The 22,957-nt window shown below is 41.2% G+C and overlaps 1 protein-coding gene across 1 annotated transcript in view; it reads left to right on the top strand.

Annotated features, from left to right (window-relative positions):
- Positions 1–22,454, top strand: part of ZFYVE9 (zinc finger FYVE-type containing 9) — a gene marked incomplete at its 5' end in the record, with an annotated part of 41,670 nt that extends 19,216 nt beyond the window's left edge. Inside the window, 11 exons of the mRNA XM_084265868.1 lie at positions 1,249–1,371; positions 2,581–2,736; positions 10,111–10,335; positions 12,660–12,742; positions 13,489–13,593; positions 16,268–16,418; positions 17,749–17,829; positions 19,034–19,196; positions 20,283–20,388; positions 21,329–21,505; positions 22,204–22,454. Coding sequence (XP_084121994.1) covers positions 1,249–1,371; positions 2,581–2,736; positions 10,111–10,335; positions 12,660–12,742; positions 13,489–13,593; positions 16,268–16,418; positions 17,749–17,829; positions 19,034–19,196; positions 20,283–20,388; positions 21,329–21,505; positions 22,204–22,365 — 1,532 coding nt within the window. The 3' untranslated portion in view covers positions 22,366–22,454. The remainder of the gene's footprint in view (positions 1–1,248; positions 1,372–2,580; positions 2,737–10,110; positions 10,336–12,659; positions 12,743–13,488; positions 13,594–16,267; positions 16,419–17,748; positions 17,830–19,033; positions 19,197–20,282; positions 20,389–21,328; positions 21,506–22,203) is intronic.
- Positions 22,455–22,957: the final 503 nt, after the last annotated feature.

Raw genomic sequence — 22,957 nt, 5'->3', positions numbered from 1 at the left:
AGAAAATTCAAAACTAATTTTTAAAAGGGTAAAAAAAAAATATATGTTTGTTTATCTGACAGTTGCTTTCCACAGTCTGATTCATGGCATCCTTTGATACATTCCTGGGATTAATTTATTTTTTCATCTTTTATTATGTTTTTAAAAACTTTAATTCCTATTAAATGTTTTGCTGGTATGGTGCATTTCTGATGTTATGCTGGATAGTGTCAGAACCAAAATGTGAGCAGCATTTAATTTCAAAGCAAATCTGTTCCATCCTGTGTTAGCTGTTCATGTGGGTGCCTGATTATTCAGTCTCCTGCACAAAAAAAGGAGTGAAGCTATAGTATACCTTTCAGCTTTTATATAGATATCCTCACATATACTGTGTTTTGCATGCTAAGTTTATTTTGTTTCACATGCTATCAAATGCTGAATTGCTTTGCAGCATTTACTTCTGATAATCTAACTATTAAAAAGGACTCTAAAAATTATTTTCACATTAAAAGGTAAAATTACCTTTCTTTCCAGATAATTTTATCTGGAAAGGTAATACATGTATCTTTTTTCATTAATGTAACTTTTTTGCTGAAGTGTAATGCAGAATAGGTCATAACCACATGGATGAAAATTTTTAATTTTCTAGTCATCTGGGTCTAATCATAGAGGGACACTACGTAGATCTTTGAAGTTTCATGTTGGTATCCACTTTACACTGGATTTAAACTCTCTATGTTTTATTAAAAAAAGGTATTATACATAATGCTCCTCCCTTTGTTAACTTTCTAGTAGCTAATGCACAGAAAGTGTAAGTTACATGACAGGTTTACACCATGGGTTGGTGTTTGTACACTAGGACTGATGGTCTTGTACTTTACTGTGATTTAAAAAACAGTTGTTAGCTTCTTTGTCATTTGAGATTTCAGTTGACACTATGACACATTTCTCAATTTGATTTCCATTTTCTGCTCCAGTTGATATAAAAAAAAAAAGTTGATTTATAAAACAAGCATCTTCTAAAGCATGTACAGGGGTTATGCACATAAATGCTAATTAAGTTTGAAAATGCCAGCATAGGAAAGAATAAAACCAGTAATACTTAGATATTTTGTTTTGGGGGGTTGTTCTTTTAAATTTTTTTTTTTTTTTTTTTGAAAGGTCACAAAAGCAAGAAGCATCATAATCAGGGTTATTTGATTACAATATAGAGCACTGTGCCAGTAAGTTAAGGATTTCACTGTATGTTTACTTGTTTCTTTATCCTAGACTATGCTGTAGAAGAGAGACCTTCTCAGATCTCTGTCATGCAGCAGCTGGAGGATGGTGGCCCAGACCCTCTTGTATTTGTCTTAAATGCTAATTTGCTGTCGATGGTAAAAATCGTGAATTGTAAGTTTTTATTATTAAATAAGGCTTGGGGTATGAGAGGGGAGATGTTACATATATATTATTAGTAGGAACAGCAGCATTATTTTTGTTTGGTAGGATAGTCTTTTGAAGTGCACATTGATTGAAAATGTTACAATTAGCCATCTTTTTTCCAGTGCTTTAGACATCAATACGGATAATTGTGTCAAAAATAGAAGCTATACTGATAGAGCTCCCAGTCTCAGGTTAGGAGAGCAGTGTCTCCTATCCAGTTTGGTAGGGCAAAGGATTTTATCACTCATCATTCCTTTGGTTTGTTAACTCCTTTCCTTGTCATCCCACTCTGGAAAAAGCAGACAGGATCCCATGGTAGTATGCAGGTTCCACTTCACTCTCCACCTCTTCTATCCTTTTCTATACTGTGCATGGGTGTGTGCATGTGCTGAGCGAGGGAGGAGTGAATGGGGAGCATACAGGTGGCTTCTCATGTTAGGACCTCAGCCAATCTCATCTCTGTTGGATAAGAAACCATTTGAGACATTGAGAAGGAGTTTTGTAGTAAAATGCTTTGTTTCTATGAAAAGTTCATACAATAAATTGTTTATAAACCTTTCAGCATCTGCTTAGATAGCAGTATGTATGATTTTTTTACATACAAATAAAAGTGTTGTTAGCATGCATGTTTATATAGATATTAGATAAAATATTTCAGTAAGTTAGTATTCTCAACAAATGAATCACAAAGCTTAGAGCTTCTGTCACCACAACATTCATGTGAAGTAGAACAAGATGGTTACGTCTCATGAAACCATTTGACATGAGCTCTCCATCTCGAGAAAGGTATGACTGCCTGAAACCCGTTCAGCTGTCAGGATCATGACATGCACAGCCAACAGCCTGGCCTTTTCCCAGGTTACTTCATTCCCATTTAAATCCTGTCCCTTAGTTTGGATACAGAAACTCCTGAAAGTCTGTTCTGGGGTGTTAATCTCAAGATCTGACTGGGAGCAATGCTCTGGCTCTTAGCTGTAAACCATGAATTACTGAGCTGCCTTTGTTTTGGATGTCCTTGCTTGCGAGGTAACAGATTGAGAACCTAATTTGTCTGTGTGACATACCACAACCAAACATGTTGTAAAACTGATTCTTGAAAGGGCTGTCTTCCTGGAGTGAAATTTAAGTTTATTTTATGAAATTCTGATCTTCTGATACATGTTCTCCTTTCTGCAGATGTGAACAGGAAGTGCTGGTGTTTCACTACAAAAGGCATGCATGCAGTGGGGCAGTCAGAGATAGTCATTCTCTTGCAGTGTTTGCCTGATGAGAAGTGTTTGCCTAAGGATATCTTTAACCATTTTGTGCAACTTTACCGGGATGCCTTAGCAGGTAGGAATACTCCCCATTAAAAAGGGTTTGGGTAGATGATCGTACTGGGTCAGATACTCACATTTTGTCATTTAGTAAATGGCTATTTTTCTATAAAAGAATGTGTATAAAGAGACTAAGGATTAAAGCTGATGGAGGCTGAGTTGACCTTGGTTATCAGTATCCAATATTCATCTCACCAACTAATAGTATTAATGAGGTGTTGGTAACTTGGGGAGCTGCTGCAAAGATCTTCCAGCCTTCCTCTGGGTGCCAGCAGAACAGAGACGTTTGGTTTGTAAAAGCAATGCGTGCACTATTACAGCAGTGGAGCAGGAGAACTCTGCCTGTGACCCACCTTTGTGGCCAACAGCCATTGCTGACTGCCTGCTCTAGCTGCCTCTGCTAGGTCCTGGGGTAAGAAACTGAATATGGCTAATGTATCTGAATTCAGTTCTGTACTGCACGTAGCAGTGTGTGTGTGTCTATTACCACAATATGGAGATACTGTATATATTATAAAGTAATACAAATGTATATGTGTGCCTGGAATGAATTGTAGGGCATTACAGAAGTTATCTCTGAATTTTTCATTTTACTATCTCCATTTCAAGACTGTATTGTGTAAACCTTTACATATTTTACATTTGCCAAGTAAATGGGCATCTACTTATAGCTATTTTTGGACCTTAGAATCAAAAATTATTGCATAAGGAAAAAAGGCAAGGTTTTTTTTCCCACTGATTGGGAAATAAAGGTAGAAAAACTAGAGGTGAAATGGGATCACATTAAGATGATATACTAAAAATATGTTTACGATGAGTTCTGCATGTTATTTGCACTGTCTTTGGAGTGACTGAACCTAAAACTTCAATAAAATAATAAAGAAGATCTTTGTTTCCTCAGTTGCCTTGATACAGCAAAGGTCAGCTTGTCCAGAGAGGTTGCCAGGTTCAGAATGTACTGTTATCACATGTCATAATGGACCTCGTGTACACTGTAAACAAATACCTTTTTAAAACTCTTTTAATTTGCAGTGCTTTATCTTCTAATTATGATATTACTCAGAGGGAGATAGATAAGAATTACATGTGTGTGTGTGTGTGTGTATATATGTATATTGCAGATATAAATCCAGCTTAGTGTGTATATTGCAGTGAAGTTCTATATAATTACACTGCAGAAATACATAATTTTTAACTCCTACGTAATATATCTGGAAGTCTTTCATTTTTTTAGTACTCTAGTGGCAGTAATTTGATATCCTACAGTTGCACTGGCACAAAGAGCTGCTTACTGTTGCAAAGGTCTTGATCAGCACCCAAATTTCACTGTTTAACAATTCCACTGTGTAATGTTCTTTTTCATAGTATTCCCTGTGTTGTATTTCAGACTTCCACAGAAGTAGATAGACACCTCAAGTTGCTATATAAATACCAAACCCCACTAAAGTTTTTGCAGAGTATAGCACATTGATAAATTCCCACAGCATTTTGTAATGCACACTCTCAGTATCCATCCTTTTTTCTTTCTAAGTCACACATTTAAGAGGGAGAAGTATATAGTAGCTTATTTGTGACTCTGGCTGTTTTAAGTGTTACTCAGCCAGGGAGACAGGATATGATGCTCCCAGGGTTTCAGTTTGGTGGTTGTAATCCCTTGGAAATGGTTGGCAGTGTGCATGCTGTTGTAGATGGAGCCATGCTTCTGAAATTGTTCATTTCACAGGTACTGCATCTCTCCTGGCAATTAGATGTTAGACATTTAGAGTAAATGAGAATTCCCATTAGATCTTAGAGACTATTTAAAACCCTGCCTCACAGTTTCATTTTTCACTATGTAATATATTGGTTTAAATTTATTTTACCATCAGGCAACTGAAATAAATTCAATGGATGTGTTTTATTTATCTCCTTTGGTAAATGTTTTCTTAAAAGTGATCATAAAAGAAGAAGATTTTTTTTTTTTAATCTGAATTGAAACAAGAATTATGTTTAGTGATGTTGATTTTGTTTTGGAGTGATTTTGGATTTCTTTTTGGTTTTGTTTTCAGCTGAAAAAGACAGTATTCCCCTGTTGTTTGTTTAATTAAAGCCCATGTCTATAGTGGTTATTTTATTGAGTCACATTTATTTACTAGCTCTTCTTTGTGAAGTTTCAATTCTGCATTCAAACCTAGAAGTGCAAACTTGTCTGTGCTCATGCCTCTTCCCAGACGTTGCTGCTTTCCTCAGAGAGCAGCTTGTTTCTTGAGGCTGAGTCTTGTCTCGGTCCTAGTTACGGCTCTTAGGCTGTTTGCAGAGTATGGTTCTGGCTTGTGCTTGTAGCATGACAGAGTCCAGGCCTCAGACCTGCAGGCAGGAGCATTTAGTCTGTACACAGAACACTTAGGCATTTGCCCTTCACATTCATCTCCTGTTTCAGCATGGGTCAGATGTTGGTCTGGTGCAGCACCACCCTGAACCTTCCTTAGTTCTGTTCTGGGTACTTCTCAGCCTCAAGCTGTGGTCTGATGTTGGGACTTTGTAATTGTAAAACAGCAGAGAGATTGTAAAGGAAAAATGGCATTTGTCATTATAGGTTGTATGCATGTCAGTTGCCATAAATTGTGAAGTTGTTAGTTAACACAAGTATTAATTGCTGTTCAGTTTCTATTGCTTTATTTTTCCTCTGGCCCCCTCTGTCATCAAGCTCCCTGCTGGGTTGCTTTTCGTGATGTGAAATTGAAAGCTAATGATTTCTGTTGTGTTTATAGTAGTTGCAGTGTTGTAGTAGTAATCCCATGATTATCCTTGTCTGTTGGCTATAAGCCTGGCAGGAAGCCTAGTGAATGGAAAAATGAGAACTTCTGTCCATTTGAATGGGTACTTTGAAGCAGTTGGATGTGTTAATATAGAGCTGCCAGATATGCCCTAGTGCATCAACAGTGGAATACAATAAATGCTACTGTTGCTTCTGTAGTGATAATGCAACTGCTTGAAATGGCTTTGTGATCACCCTGTTTTGGGGAATATTCTGGGTGAGGGTGGATCTCTCTCAGTCAGAGTTTTGTGTATTTTTAACCCAGCCTGGTTTCCATTAAATAAGGTGACAGCTAACACAGAGTAGGTCTATAAAGATAGCCACGTAGATGATCTGAACAGAGAACAGGTTAACTGAGTCATAGTACACTCCTGCAAGTGTAATGTGGAAAGACAGATACAAAATTAAGCATCATATAAACTATGAGAATGATTGTTTGGAAGACTGCCACAGACCAGTCTGAGGAAGTTTTGGATGCTGGTAACTGCTACTCACAGTGATAGTGAAGCATTATGTCCCTTGCCAGTATGAATAAGTTCTTTCCAAATTACTAGCTGATGTGCTTCCATAAAGAGATGCTGAGTATGGTCAGAACTTTGAACATTGAGTTTCATGTGGTTTTTTTCTTTTCAATGTTGGCATCTGCTGGAGATGTGTTGTGCCATCAAGTTACATTCTTGTTTTTGTCTCTTCTGTGTCTCTCTGTGGCTCTTTATGTGGTAGTGACCAGGTTTGTATTGCTTTTTCAAAGAGTAGGTACTCATTTGCTCTTGAAGAAAATTCATTTGGGGAACATTGTTCCCAGGTGAAAATTGCTTTGCATCTCTTGCTACAGATCTAGGATGCTTGGATTTTCAGGATGCTGAGTCCAGGAGGGATTGCCAAACTGAAATGCAAAGGACATTGTTCCTCAGAGGAAGGATACCTAAGGACGAATTCAAAACAGGGTGGATCATGACTAAAGAGAAGGTCACATCAGTGGATAAAAGCATGGGTTTTTTTGAAAGACTTAACAGAGCTGCTTAGGATTTAAAGTCAAGGGTTGGTTACCCAGCATAATTGAGAAGACAACTAGTACTGACCTCCTGCAGAGCTGCTTTGGGAGGCATCATGCACACTTAAGCACTTGCTGGCTACTGTCAGTTGTCTGATGTCTGGTGCTGGAACTTAATATAAGGAAAGACACCTTTCTGTTCACTCTGAGGTTAAAGGAAGTTGTGGTGTTTTGTAAATTAAATTATATGCTTTTGGAGGGATAGCTCTTTTTTTTTTTTTAAGTTTCTACAAGCTTCTGAAACGTAGTTCTGTGCTTAAAATACACAGTGGGTTGGGTTTCACCATGTCAGGTTGTTAATAGCAACTTATCAGTGGGGAACCAGCTTTAAGGATGTGGCAGGAAAGGCTGATAACTGCTGGTCAGTGTAGAAATGTTTGTGGGACAAACCCAAAGAGGCTTTTTGACTTTGGTTTGCTGGTTGAAAAGGGTATTAGAGAGGTGTGTAGGAAAACACTTGCTTGATTCTTCCTATGCTTGCCACGTAGCAGACTCTTGCATGCTCTTATAAATAATGAATTGCAGCACAAATACCTAATCCCAATAGTTTGTCCTCTTGATAGTGGTAAACTGCTGGAGCTTGCTCTGTGTGAGCTGCTGGTGTCAGGAGGAGTAATTTGTAACACAGTGGCTTGTGGTAGCAAAGTGCTGAACAGCTGAGTTGCAGATTCCACCCTGAGGGTTTTTTCATGTTTCTGTTGGCTCTAAAAGTTCTTGTTGAGGCATCCCAAGGGTGTGAGCCTTAAAGCTGCATCTCCTGGCAAGGAAAAAATAGGTGTTTGTCCCCTCCTGCTGCAACACTTGGCATCGGTCAGCAGTGGAAATGTCTGATTGCTTTGTCATGCCAGTGGGCAGTACTGCACATCTCAGAACTGTATTGTGCAGCTTCACTTCTGATCTCTTTCACATAGAAAATACTTCAGAAAAGGGTGCAGAATTCAACTTGATTTGGCAGTTCATACAGTTCATACATTTTAAAGTTAGGAAGGATTAGGATGGTCGTGTTGTTGGAACTGAGAAACTCATCAAGTAATTTTACTATCAGGCCTGTAGTTTCTATTTGGGTAAGAACAGATGGGATGGTAAAAAGGGAGTATAAATGAGGAAGAGGAGATTAGTGAGGGTAGGTGGGAACTGCAAAAGCAAACGAGTGGAGTTGAGATAGAAAGGTGCCAGCAGCTGTTTAAAAGAAGAGAAAAGCTTTTTTTGTGAACACGGATTGATACATTGGTTTGTGCTCACTAGCAAGATGCCTGAGCTGGTGCATTAGCAGTGTTTCACTGAGCAGGCAATAGTGTCACATCACAGGCTGACAGAAATGCATTTGCACATGGGCAGGATCAATGATTTTCAGTAGCTGACAACATTTGATGTGGCTCTGTTAATCATGTCAGTCTGTCAGTTTGACAAGTAGCTACTTTTCATCAAATATGCTCAGCTGAGCATTACAGAAATGTAGCCACTGTAAGAGTTCTGGAATTTGATCTGGCTTGGTGGTATCAGCTCTGGCTTGTGTGTACCTCTAAAATTACACATCAGCTTTTCAGTACAGTGGCAAGCTATGAATGAACCTCGCCTTGCCATGGGGTGCCTGCACTGCTGAAGCCTGCTGCCTTTTAACAGAACTTGAGAGCTTAGTCTGTGCAGCACCTTGTGGGTACACCAAAGAAAAAAATATTAAAAATCTACTATGGTGCCTACAAATCTGAATAGCAAGAAAAGCCCCTGAACTTACTTGTTAAGAATGTAAAAGTAGCCTTTTGTTTACAGACCTGTCAGTAGCTATATTTAAAGCTGAAGGTCCCATGAATTGTGTGAAGGAAGCCAGGGTGGTCTGGGAGGATGCAAAGTAGCATCTTCACACCTCCAGAGTGAAGGCAGGAATAACTGTATTATTCCTATTCACTGGCTTCAGGGTGAGTTGCTCTGACTTGGGACCTTCATAGGGGTTCAGTGTAAAAGAGAAACTTGAAAGAACTCATTGGTCAGCCTTTCCTTGGCTGGACAAAACTACTTACTGTTTTTATTTATTTATTTTCCTTACATTTGTAAATGCTTGTGTATGATTACAAGGCTGTTTTGCAACCTAAAAATAGAGAAGGCTTAATTTGAAGATCATACTTGTATTACTGAGGATATCAAGGTAGTACTTCTGTGATTTATATTTTTACTTACTTAAAACCTAGTGTGTGTGTGTCTGTGTGTCTTGTGTGTGAAAGGGAGAAACCCTCCAAATACAGCCCAGTTGTCTCTAATGTAGGCATCACTGCTGTGAATTCAAGTACAGACACTCCATTATGAGGTGGTAGAGAAAGAGCAGAAACTCTTACTTAGCAGTTCCTCTGCAGGTGGGAAAGCCTGGGATTACTGCAGCAGCCTGTGAGGCCTCTGTGAGTAGTGCCTCAAACCCATGTGATTCCTCATGAGTGGTGGGATCAACCACATCATGCTCTCTGAAATTCCTTGTGTTTTTCTTTGAGAGCAGATCAACATGATTAATATTCGCATTTTCCTGTGGAGAATTGTGATCAGCTGTTCTGTACATTAATTTCAAGCTGTTGTTGTCATCTGATAAAAGGAATCACACCATGGTTATTTGCTTTAATGTTAAATGCTGCATTGGCTGCTGTAATAATCTAATCAACATTCAGATTCATTCAGCCATTCCAATGTAAACACTTTTGGAAATTAGGAGCATCAAAGAGTAAAAATGTGAGTAAAATATAGTGGCTTCTCCCCTGTGTCCCAGTTGCATTTTACACTAAGTGTACTAATTAAATAAACACTCTTTTGTGTAATTCTTAAAATGACCCAGATCTTGAATATGTATCTGAGCAGGCACCCCAGGGGTTTGCCTCAGTGGAAGGACAACCAGAGGGCACTAATCATTGGACCATCCTTTCACCTCCTTTCATTGTGCCTGAATCTAAAAGATTAGTTCAGCCAGTGGCAGCTTCTGCAGTAGAAACCCCTTGAATGTCTGGAGGCCAGTGAAAAACTTTCTTTGGGTGCTTTTGTAGTGCTAGGGGAAGGCTGCAGGTACCACTGCCTTAGCAGCAATACTGACCTGTGCTGTCCTTCCTCTTTGGCTATCCCTGGGTTGCATCAGCTCCTTCATTACTCTGCCTCTACTACTTGAACTGGGCAGATGTCTAGGAAAGAGGTAGATCACAGAAATGACTGAGGCTAGCCTCCCTCCCTGCTCCCCCAGGAGAGGGGATAGCTCTGTGGTTGTACATACTGGGGTGGAACCTTGCAAGCATGGCTCAGTCAGGCATGTTCTTACACAACAGACCTCAACCATGGCTTTGGTGGCTGTAGTCTACAGCAGTTATTCCATAACAGATTATGCCCTTTTGCACAGGAGGTACCTGAGCACCCCTGTGCAGCAAATCATTGTTTCTTGTGTCATTAACAGTTGTTAGTGCTTCAAGAAGCAAAGTGAGTTTAATGTGACTTTTTTTTTTCTTCTGAAGAACTTCTTGAATATTTGATAGAGCTCTCAGTCTACTGAAGTAATGAACATTTTTGTTTTGTAGGTAACGTTGTTGGCAACCTGGGACACTCCTTTTTCAGCCAGAGCTTCCTTGGAAGCAAAGAACATGGAGGGTTCTTGTACGTTGCAGCTACGTATCAGTCCCTGCAAGACCTGGTGCTCCCAACTCCACCGTATTTGTTTGGCATCCTCATTCAGAAGTGGGAGACTCCCTGGGCTAAAGTGTTCCCCATTCGGCTGATGTTGAGACTTGGAGCTGAATACAGACGTAAGTAGTGTACATCTTCCAGCTGCAATTATGCCTGCAGGAGAATGTATTCCTCTTCAGAGCACACACAGAGTCCTAAATTGTTACCTTTGAAAGCCGCAGAAGCTTAAACAGGCAAGTAAAAACTGTGTTTCACACCCACGTTGCATCCAACAGCACAGCAGTGCTGAGGTTGTGATAGGACCTACAGCCTTTTTACAACTGTGTGAGTTGATCAGGGAGACTTTTGTGGAGGCAAATCTAGTTCTGAGCAGCTGTTTGTAGTTCACTTAGTGACCTGAGAGTTACATGCAGAGTAAATCTGATTTAGCTGGTGTAGTTGGGACAAGGGAGAGCCTTTTGAGATGTTAAGCTCTACCCATACTGAAATGAAAAAGCATTTACTTTGAGGGTTTTAAAACTGGTCATTTTCCAGGGTGGAACAATATGAGTATAGGGGCAACTGACATAGCTGTTAGTTGCAGAAATTCTGTTGCAACTAGTAACAGGCTGGAGAGAGTGTTTCAGCTGAGCAAAACCATAGGAGTTAGCATGAAATTAGCATAAAGTTAGGATAAAATATTTTTCAAAAGATTTTTGCCATCACTGGATCAAAGAGTTTATTGGAAGCTGGTCCACTGTGATGGGTCCAAAATTTACTGCCTTGCTCATTTGCAGGTTTAATTGGCACATCTCATAAATCTGAACTACTATGGAACTGCTGTTTTTTTCAAAACTTTTCCCAAACTTTTACACAAAATTACTTATAGAATATGCTTTATGAGGATTTTTAAGTTTAACTTGTAGCATGTAGGGATTTTGGGAGTATTTCGTATAATATAAATGTTACTGGAGAGGAAAAGGAAAATCTTAGAAGTGTCCTTTCTGAGCACGAGGACTTCTGAACTTCTCTGAAGAAACATTAGTGCTAAAAGTGTGTCAGTTTTTGTGTCTATCCATTAAGCTTTCAGGGTAATGTATTTATTCCTTACAACATTTAGAAAAACAAAGATAGATGCTCATATCATCTGTTTTTGAGCACAGAAAGAAATGTTGGTGTTCACAGACAGAAGTACCTGCTCTGAATATATTGGGAAGCTGGGCTTTGAATCCCTTCCGTAGCTGTGGTTTAGGTTCAGGCATGTTCACTTGTGCTGTGACAGTTGTGACTGCAGATCACTTCCACAGTCCCCTCTTGGGAGGGTCTGCATGTGTATCCCAGGTTTCCTTGGATACATCCTCTTTTCTGGCGGAATTGTCAGGCTCTCACCATTTTTCCAGTGCTGCTTGAATGTGCAGCAGATCAGATGCAGGAGCCACTTTGGGCTGCTAGATATCCAGAAAGCATCTGCTGAACATCTGCAAATCAACTGTACAGCTCAAGCACAGGGAATTCAGTACATCTGGGGTGTAGCTGAGCTTCTGTATGCAGCCAGGGTGGCAGACACAGGAAACGCGGCATTCTTGGTGCCTCAGGACGCTGCATGAGTTGGCCAGCTGTCTGATGCGCTTATAGGAGCTTATTTAACATCATCTGATGATGTCAGCCAAACCTGCTGAGTGTGTTGTAGCCCCTTCTGACTACACTGGGAATTGTGAAGATGTGTGGCATTTGGGGAAGTCAGGCAGCGTTTGCCTGAGGATAGTTCAGGAACCTTCCATCCTTCAGACATGCATTTAGCAAACCTTGGCATTACACATTACTGCATGAGTCATGCTTCAAGCACTGTTGTGGATTCTGCTGCAACATAATGTACTGTAGCCAGATCCACGTGCTACACTTTGAATTGCATCACAGGTATTTTACAAGTATGCATAAGTCAGCCAGTGAATGCAGGTGTTTTGCACAGGTGTCATTTTAATTGTTTTTTACATACTCCTGTAGAAAATATACCACCACCTTAAAAAGTTACAAAAACAGCAAATGAAATATCTCAGCATTGTCACTTGAGTGTCATATGTCAGACAGAGAAGCTAAAGGCTTATGATGCTACAGTGGAGAACAGCAGGTTGGTGATAAAAAAGGGATAAGCCATTTCCAAGAAGTAGCTTGAGAAAAGCATTTAGAAAGGTCATCTTTGCAATTGCTATCCAGACTGCTAGATTTCAGTCTTGAGGTGCAGCACTTGTAAGCAGTCCATGTAACTATTCTTACTGTTTCTAGCAAGGGCCCATGACACACATGTAAGGTGCATTGTAATGTTTAAACCTTCTCTTCTGCCTTATACACTCTGGTGGTCTTGCTGCTGTTGTTTACTATATTCAACCAAGGAGATTGTATTTGAGTTTGAAGCATCTCAGTATGTAAATTTCAACCTGACCTTTTCTGTTTTGTTTTATCCTAGTTTATCCATGCCCGCTTTTTAGTGTCAGATTTCGTAAGCCTTTGTTTGGAGAGACTGGACACACGATTATGAACCTTCTTGCAGTAAGTGCTGAGACCGAGTTTGCATGTTCCATCCGTGTGAGTGGATCAGTGTGAGGAGAACTGTACTCCTGTGGCACATAGTAGCTGGCAGACTTAGAAGATGATGATGAAACAGTGAGGATTTGGGTAGATTTACCTGCTGTTACCAATGTTGGATGTCAACTTTTGACAACAGGGTGAATTGTAGAAAGATGTCCAAATCAACATCCAAAACCTGGCCACCTGAGAACGTGTGGATCTGGAAACAAGTGCAGTGGTTGCTCAGCTTCCTTCCTCAGAAGTGCTAGGTCATCACAGCGTGCAGTTACAGCTCTGATGATACAGAGCTCTGACTGAAGTGAAGTGATTAGCTCTTCCTATTTGCTCGTATTTTCAATACAGAAAATTCTCTTTGATGCATGACTTAATCTCACTTGCATGCAAAAAAACAGTAGCCCTACCCAGTAACATAACAGAACACAGAGACCAAATTTCCTTACATACAGTGATGACATTCAGAGCTGGAGAATATTAATTTTGATGCAAGAAAATCAGTGAAAGGATTAACACTCATGATGATGTCTTTTCATTTGTGTATGTCTGTTATGTAGGTTGCAAGCTGTGATGTCTCCATCCCTCCCTGCACTTCAGTCACTGATTGCAGTCGTTTCAGTGGCTAACTTGTAGTCACAAGGATAGTTACAAAACCTACATACAATGTTAATGATGATCATTCCTAACTTTTAAAACCTTGTTCTAATTACCAGGACTTCAGAAATTACCAGTACACGCTGCCAGTGGTCCAAGGTTTAGTGGTTGATATGGAGGTCAGAAAAACCAGCATCAAAATTCCCAGCAACAGATACAATGAGGTAATGCTTGTAAGAAATACATCTGTGTACAGTGGTGGTTGGAGGACCTGGGATCCAAAGGAATTTTCTTCTGTTCACTCTAACTGGGGAAAACTGCCTCAAAAGCAAGTGGTAACGGCATGATGCACACATTCTGAGAGGGTGGCTCCACAGGCAGAATGTAATTCAGCTTATAGTATTAGTTTAAACTCTTAAACTCTTTCAGGATTTTAACTATTTGCATATTAAGTGTAATTTTAAGTGATAGATAATAATAGAGGGTTTGAAATACTAGTTTGATTTGAGCAAGTAAGTTGATAAACTTTATACTTGAGGTAAACTAGGAGGAAAACCTATTAACTTTCCTCACCTATGATGCGTGTGCATACTCACAGCATTTATTAGTGTTTGTTGGGTTGCTGTTTGTTCTACCTAGAATATTACCTAAATATAATAGAAATTACATGATATTTTTTCATACTTGATATCTGGTGTGAGAAAAATAAGTGGCTTTAGTGCTGTTGAGAGATCTGTGTGAGATGTTTGAACAAAAAGGAAAAAGAAGAATGGAGAAGGTGACTGATTTTTTGTCTTCTGTCTGAAGAGGGGGGGATAACTTGGTCTTTTGAAACCAGTCAGCGTTTGGGGTGAGAGCAAACCTCCTGGGCAAAGTGGTGTTTGTAAAAGTTCTTGTAATAGCAGAGCAGAAAGCAGCTGTATCTCAGGAGAGAAGTTCCTTGCAAGAAGCATTTGAGTAAAATAATAGTGAGAGTAAAGAAATAAATTTTAAAAAGTAAAAAAAAGAAAGTGTTCTTAGGTGAAGCTGGGAAAAGCTGGAACTGTTGAAGCAAGAAGATAAAGGGCCTGTTAAAAGGCTTATTAATTCTTGATGCAGTTATGAGAAGATGGAGAAGGTCAGTAAAGTTTGCATGCATTAAATACAGATTGGCACACAAGATGTGGTTTAAGTCTTAGCTCTGCCTGGCACTTGGAATTGTGTCAGCTTTGCTTCCAGGTCAGACACAGCATGAAGCTGGACTGTGAGGAAATGCCTTTGTTACCCATCTTAGCAAAACCTCTGCATTGTGCTTGGCTTCTCTTGCCAGCCTGAAGCAAGGATTCAGCCTCTTAAATGAAGAAAGTAGGGTTTATTTACCAATTGTACTTGCAATCCAGTTGAAAGGCTGAATTACTGGAAATACTTCATCTGAGTTTAGTTTGAATTAAGATGAATTAAACCACAAGACCTTTACTTTTTTTCCCTTGTAAGGCAGTACTTAATTAGGAAAGAGTATCACTCAAACTATATAAAAAGTGAAAAATTAATTTAAAAACTCATGCATGGATTAAATGTGGAAAATTCAGACTGTATTTAACAAATTAAACATTAATATACAGTTCTATTATTAAATACATATTTTATATGCAAATTTATCTTAATTTTCTGCCCTTCCTAGTGATACTTACTTGCCTGTTTGGCCCCTCAGCAAAGGTGACTGTCATTTTTTAGCGGGTTGCCTTGTTACAACCTACAGTTGCCAGTGGCCAGTTGTTTCTTGTTATGCTACAGGCAACTACTGGGCTCCATAAAGGTGGCTGCTGTTGAGCTTGTGTCTTGTTTCTGGAGGAAGACATGATAAACTAGATAATGAAATACACTGTTGTCTGATGCAAAATCTTAATTAAGTTTCCTCCCGAAACATTACACCTGTGCCCATTTGTCAATAGTGAGCATCAGCTAATGTTCCTGACACTATAATTAAGGTTTTACATTAGACTGAGAGAGACAAATGTGTTGTGTGTAGCATGCCTGCTCACCAGCTACGGGAAGCAGAGGACAGAGAATGAGTGGTGTTAAGAGATGTCAAATAATTCAGCATTTGCTTTCTCTTCAGGGTTTTTATTAATTTAATTAGTGCTCTCTCTCTTTTTTTTTTTTTAAAGCAAACATGTACTTTTTGGTTTTGAAACAAATTCCAGAGGTAGATGACTCAGTCTTCTTTTTGGATCAAAAATCTCATAGTCTGTGTCTCCATGAAGAGGAAGAGAAGAGAAAAGGGAGGAAGCTGTGTAATTTACAGGAATATAGTAACTAGCCATATGTTAGATGACAATCAGCAAAACTGAAGTGCAGATAAATTGCAAACACTTTGGCTGCTTTTCAGAGGTCTCCTTTGCAAAGAATTAAAATGATTTCTGGATGTCTCTGATTCTGATCCTACTCTTCAGAATGGCAACATTGATCCCAGTTTCACCCAGTCATGCAGGTGAAGAGTGCCACAGGTCTGAGCTCCAGTCTAGCACTGAACTGTGGAGGCAGCATTTATGATTTATGCCATAAGCAGCTGTAGTGTAAACAAGCCATATATTTCCTCTCAGTGTTTTTCTAATGTTTTTTGGTGTTGGGGTTTTTTTTTCCTGTGAATTTATTTTTTTAAACAGCTGGAGGAAATAACTTTTGCAGCCTGCAGCTCAGCTCTGCCCTGTACTGTTTATCTTAATTACATAAAAGGTGGCACTTTAAAGCATCTGGACGATAAAAGACCTGAACCTTCTTTTCAAAAGCATCTCTGGTTCTGAGTGCTAAAATGTAACAAGAGAGAATGGGCATTGTTGAGAAGCTTGTTCCAAGAATCACCTATTTATGGTACTGCTGGATGAACGGGGTGGAAATGGTAAACCTTTTTGTTTGCAGATGATGAAAGCCATGAACAAATCCAACGAGCATGTTCTGGCAGGGGGAGCGTGCTTCAACGAGAAGGCAGACTCACATCTGGTGTGTGTGCAGAACGACGACGGGAACTACCAGACACAGGCCATCAGCATCCACAACCAGCCCAGGAAGGGTGAGAACGGGGGTTCCCTCCCGGTGCTCTGCTTGGCTGGGTGAAAGGGTCAGAACTGGGTTTGTCTGCATCTCAATGAGTTTCTCTTAGACATTCAGAGGAAGTGAGTCTGACTGCTGGTGTTACTGAATGGGCAGATTTGCCAGTGAGACGTGCAAGAGGAGGAATAGTAACATGTTTCCCTATCTGCCCTTTACCCCCCTTGCAGAATCTATGATCTCACATATCGGGGTGCACACTGTGCCGTGTGCATCCTGTGTGCAGTCCAGTGGGGCTGTCCTGAACTTGTCTGAGAGGTGTTCTAGTAACTATATAGATCAAGCAGACATTAAACAAAGCACATAAGAGTTTGCTGCCTCATAAGTATGGTAATGCTGCTTGAACAGTACAGTCCAGGGCTTGGGGTGCCCCAAAGGTGGCAGTGCTGTAACTACAGGAATAACAAGAGCAGATCTTTGGTATTATTGGAGTACAGGTGAGGTTTTGGTTGCATGTGCTTGACCTGTGAAAGCTGGAAGATTTGGTTTAGTATGAGAGAAAGGTAAACAGGAATAATCAACAGCAGCATTTAATAATGTATCTCCAAAAAATTCCTTGTGTTCACCTCAGTTAAGACCATGTAATTTCCAGGCTTTATTTTTGTGAGGCTGACAGGCTGCTGCAGCAGTGTGCTGAGAGTTTAAATGTTGTGATTGTGGGGAAAGCTTCTGGCAAGGACATTTATTCTATCTCCAAATGAGAAAAGCATTGCAGAGGCCAACTTTTATGTCTTGCTAGTATCCCCAGTCACTCCAATCAGTATACTGGCATGGGATGTCACTCAGGACTTATGGTCTTTGCTGACTTCTATTCATTTTACCTATGGGACAAGAAGAGGGATTTCCAGCAGGAGTGTCATGATGCTTAGTGGACATTTAAGAGAACTTTATATCAGGTGGCTTTGAGCTGTGTATATGTAACAGTATGGTCCATAAACAGCTCACTCAGAGTCTTTGCCAGCTGTGTGGGAACATTTAGAAGTTAATGTATCATAACCAAGTACATAATTAGCAGTCCTGGAACTGAGGTGTGTGTGGGGAGAGGGGGAGTGATGAAATATGAGCATTTATTAATGTTGACAGAAACTGTTGTCCAGTCTAGAAAATAACTGGGTAATTTGCCCTTCCATATCCAAGTCTGTGATGTGCATTAAAGTCGCTGTAATTCTAAGCAGCATTTTTCCTGATGTAGATTAATCACCTCACTGGATGGTAGAGCCCTGATACCCGATTCTCGGGTGAGGCCTTGTGTTGATGAAAGCCTTGCTAAATCACACCTCTTGTTGTTGCAGTGACTGGTGCCAGCTTCTTTGTGTTCAGTGGAGCTTTAAAATCCTCCTCAGGCTACCTTGCCAAATCCAGTATAGTAGAAGGTAAGAACTGAACTGTGTGTGTAAAACACATTGCTTCTCTCTTAGCATGGCTCAGCTCTGGAGTTATCAGGGCTCTGCTGTTATGCCCCAGGCATTTGAATCATGCTGCTGCTTCAGCTTTATCCTACTTTTCAGCCAAAAAAGCCTTGTTTCTTTAATGAGAAGGAACTTGTCCAGATGCTGTAGAACAGGGACACAAGAAAATGAGGGTAAGATAGGAAATACCTGGCTTGTGGCCCTGTGATCAATTTACTGATTTGGATTCAATAAGGAAATTGTGAGCCTAAGAAATACAGGCTGTCTAATCCACCACCCAGGAGAGGAAGCCCTGCTGACCTCAGAGGCTTCAGTACCCCAGAAATAAATGCCAAGCATGTGCACTGGATTGAAAGCTGTTACTGCTTGTTAACTGAGCTGTATGACTTTGTAGTCTAACCTCACTGCAGAGGTGACAGTGTGGCTGCTGATGTCTTAAGTGTGCTCCTTCCAGCCTGTGAGTGAGGGATGCTCACATGTGCAGTCAGTTAGCACAGTTCCACTGATGAGCAGGAACTCATTAAGCTGCACCAACTATATGAGCATACAGTCCCTGTGAGTGGCAGCCAGGGCTGAAAAGCAGCCATCTGACTGTAAGTCAGTGTAAGAAGTAGGTCATTCTACCATTTTCTGTGTCTGAATTGGTGCTTAGTGCAAGACAGAGGTACAGGGGGATTCTGTATGCTGGGGAAGTGTACCATCCCTGTTACTTCTGTAGTAATTGCATCTGATCCAATGCAAACTCTTTATTTTTTGCCACTGTCAGGCAAGCACTGGCTTCCCAAAAACTCTTGTTGCTGCTGGAGTGCTGCAGCCAGTGTCAGTAGGCATGACAGTGGAATGGAGGGAGTCACATGGGGTTTCTCAGGGTTGCCTAGAGCGGGTGTCGAGTTTAGAGGCAAACTACAGCCGTTGCTACAGCTGACATCACTGGGTGGATGGACTTCTCATTATCCATGTCTGTTTCCCTGGTCAACACTCATCAGTGCTACATTTTAGGAATCAGAGCGTTCAAAAATGATCTTACATAACGTTGCTGCCTATGACTCTTAAAATAATGTTTAACCTTTCTGTTGCAAAGAGGGGAAGGATGTTTCTTTCCTTTTTTATATATAGGCTATGTTCAGCGTGATTTATCTTGGCTTACAAGGATTTCTTCTTTTCCTAGATGGAGTAATGGTCCAGATAACAGCTGAGAACATGGACTCCTTGAGACAGGCCTTGAGAGAGATGAAAGACTTCACCATCACGTGTGGCAAAGTAGATGCTGAAGATCCTCAGGAACATGTTCACATTCAGTGGGTAGAAGATGATAAAAACTTTAGTAAGGGGTAAGTGAGGACCAGTCGCTTGACATTGAATGGTGACTGCTTGTATTTGTGACAAATTTTAGTTGCTCTTATAAAGGTCCATGAGTCTTCAAATCAATAGGAATTACAAACCTGTGCCTCAGTTTTGAGTGATAAGATGCAATTAAATGTAATGGAAATTGAATTGAGATACCAGAGCTTTGGGGCATTGTTTTAGAACGTTGTCAATGCTATGGATTTCTTGCCATTGCTAATATCCAGTTATTGGAAACCATGGATCTCTCTCCCAGGCTGAGTGCTGATCCCTGCGTGTTGCGGTCACTTTGCTCTCTCGGTGCTTAGTTTGCATTAAGTGGTGCTGGAAATAAAATTGCTGAACTTCAACAGTGGATTTGGACTCGTGATACTTAAGCCACAAGAAAGGTGCATTTGGCAGCTTAAGTATTTATGGCAGTGAAGTGCTGTTGGGATAGTTACGATGTTTAAGGACTCAGCATCTAGAAAGGATGATGTTTCTGATGTTTCAGGCTCTCTGGGTCAGTCTTATGCTCTCTAATTAAATTCTGGGCTGTGTCAGGCATTGCTGGCCCACGCCAAGGCTCCAAATGACTAAAACTCAACAAGGAAATGCCTCATTGCTGTGTTAGTACCTTATGAACCCTCAGCTCTGCTGTGAAGCTTTGTTGACAACCTTTGACCAGGGTGGGTGTTGGGTCAGAGCTGCAGGGGACATGCTGCCTCTCAACTCTTCCCTTAGGCCCAGCCTGGTAGGACATTCCAGGACTGCTCATGAGGAGGCTCCAAGCCCAGCACCGCCATCACAAGTGGCAGTTGTGTTCAGGATCACTGGTTTTACACCCTGAGACAGGTTCCCCTTGTGAGCCTAATGTTGGTCTGTGCCCAGTAAGCAGAAGCAGCTGAGGAAAGGTGCTGGATGGGAGCAAGCCTGCAGGACACTCAAAACAAAAAACCTGCAGTGAGGCAGTTGGAAGTTTGAGATATATCGGAGGGGCCCTTCAATCCTGCTGTAGTTCTCTGTGACACTGTTCTGTTCAGCTCATGTCTTCTGCCAAGTCTGAACTTACCCCTTTTCCCTCCCTGTCACAGTGTTGCAAGCCCTATTGATGGCAAGTCAATGGAGTCAATAACAAGCGTGAAGATATTTCATGGCTCAGAGTACAAGGCAAACGGGAAGGTCATTCGGTGGACAGAGGTAGGTCAGTCCAGTTGAGCCGCATGTAAACCAAGACTTGGCAGTTTGGGATTGCAGTCAGTCTAGTCTTCCTTGGACATACTCTCCCTCCTCACCAGAATTAAAGCAGGAAATTCTTCACAACTAACCTGCTTGGCCTTTCCTACCTGGAGGGAAAGATTCCATATGGGACAGTGCCGAATAAAACATCCCATCAGTGATGAGTAGCTCAGGCTGCTCTCACAGTGACCTCCACTGCACTGGCCACCTCTTCTCTCTATGATTGTCAAACATGGGGGGATCCAGAAAAGCACTTGCAAACTGTTACCCAAGGTAACGGGTGGTTTCACCTGCATTTGTGTTAAAAACCTTTTGAAACAGAGATATTGGTCCTTTTTTTTTTTTTTTAAATGTTATTCTCAGCCACCCTCTCTAAACTGGTTAAATGAAAGTGCTGTGGCATCAGTGGCTTGCAGGATCTGCTCCATTAAGAAACCGCTTGCATAGCAGGTGTGAGCTGTGACTCTGCCAGCACAGATGCTGCTGTTAAAAGATTTCTTGAAGTGGGTCACTTAACCTGTCCAGAAGGAACCAAGCTACTCACTTGGCAGCTTCCCTCCCACCTTAGTATCCTTTTCCCCAGGTCACCTGGGCTCAACAGAGACAAGTTCAGGGACAGTAATACAAACCTTCAGGCCTTCACTAAAATAGCAACTTTTGTTGAAAGTAACATCCATTTAAAAGCGTTTTTAATTAAAAGCTATGTGCTTTCTGCACTAGAACTGAAAGGCTTTTGAGAATATGGCTATTTAAATTTGTCCTTTGAAGTTTTTTTATATTTGCCCCCCCCATAACGCTAGTGGCTAGTCTTTAAGCTTTTCATTTGTAAGACATTTAAATGGTACCTCTAACCTTTATTTCTAGAAAAGCCAAGTGTTAACAGTGTGTGTTAATTCTTCAGGTGTTTTTCCTGGAAAATGATGAGCAACATAACAACCTGAGTGACCCGGCCGATCACAGCCGATTGACTGAAAACGTGGCAAAGGCTTTCTGCTTAGCTCTGTGTCCTCATCTGAAGTTGTTGAAAGAAGATGGAATGACAAAGCTAGGTCTGCGTGTGACACTTGACTCTGATCAAGTAAGTCTTGGATAGTTTTGGTTTAATTGGGCAGGGGGGGATGACAACTGTTCCCCTAAAAGGGAGAGCTCCACCCATTCCCTCAGTTAAAGAAGTACCAGTATCTGGTGCTGAGCCAGTGGTACCGATGGCTGTGTGGTGCTTTCGGCTGACTGTTAAAGGCCGAGTGATCCCTGGGCCAGACCCCCCCCGACTTGGCCCTGGCAGCCCCTGCTCAGAGGTCAGAGACCTGTGAGCGCAACCCTGTGCAGCACTGCCCTGTCTGCTCAGAGGCAGCTCTAACTCAGCCTTGGCACCAGGAGTGTGTTAGACATTGGGTGCCTTAGGTGAGCACACAGCATGTTCACTAGTGTGGAGAAGAGCAGCTGGAGGGTCTCCTCCAGTGCTTTCCAGCAAAAGCTAAAGGCAGAGAGAAGGGTCTCCTGGCAAGACAGCTGTGTTACCCAGCCTCTACTGCATGACTTGATCTGATAGCACCAGGTGTGGTTCCTGGTCTGCTGTGACAAAGCAGTAGAAGAAAGAGGCTGGGTTTGTCTAGACAGCCACCAGGAACACGGAAGACCAAAACCCAGTGGAAAGGTTACTTTAGTGCCTGATCAAGGGCCTGACTTCCCCAGGTGGAGGCCACAGCCCCTCCTCAGCTCATCCTCCATGTGCCCTACTCTCTGTAAAACCTGCTTTTACTTTGTATTTTGTAGGTTGGTTATCAAGCTGGGAGTAATGGACAGCCACTGCCCTCTCAGTACATGAATGACCTGGACAGTGCCTTAGTTCCAGTGATTCATGGAGGGGCGTGTCAGTTGAGTGAGGGGCCAGTCATAATGGAGCTCATCTTTTATATTCTGGAAAACATCTCATAAGAGGACTTCATTTTCTGTTCAGACCTGTTCCAGCAGCAGTTGTATCTGAATCATTTGCACTTTAAAACTGGAAAATTAAGCTTTTGTTAACACTATGGGGCGGGGGTGGGAGGGAGGGAGGGGGGAGGGACAGTTGTTCCATAATTCTAAATCTTCTATGCATTGTCAACAAACAGAGGATCAGGGCAGCTTCTATACTACAACATGGCTATGCTATCCTTGCAGCTAATACACTTCTGTTACTGTTTAGAAAAATGCTCATGTTTAAAGACTTACAGTCATGTACTCTAAATGCTCAAACGGGTGCAAAGATCACTGGGGCGTAAATAAAAAGTGAAACTCCAACCTTGTACTGTTTGTAGATGGAAAGAAACGTAAGAAACAAGAATCAAGACCTCCATGCTGACCTCATCATAACGCTGTTTGTGGTTATTCTGTAGACATTCAGAAGTAACGTTTACATTATTCTGACCAGATTACTGGTTGAAATGCGTTTGGAGTAGTAGCCCTTGGGAGATACGGAGCGATTACGTAGCCATAACGACATCTGTACATGCATCCAGCTGAGCAGAAGAAGGGCAGGCGTCTCTGA

Source organism: Gallinula chloropus (genome assembly GCF_964237585.1).
Source record: "Gallinula chloropus genome assembly, chromosome: 6".
NCBI classification, from domain to species: domain Eukaryota; kingdom Metazoa; phylum Chordata; class Aves; order Gruiformes; family Rallidae; genus Gallinula; species Gallinula chloropus.
This window is presented reverse-complemented; position numbering and strand designations above follow the sequence as displayed.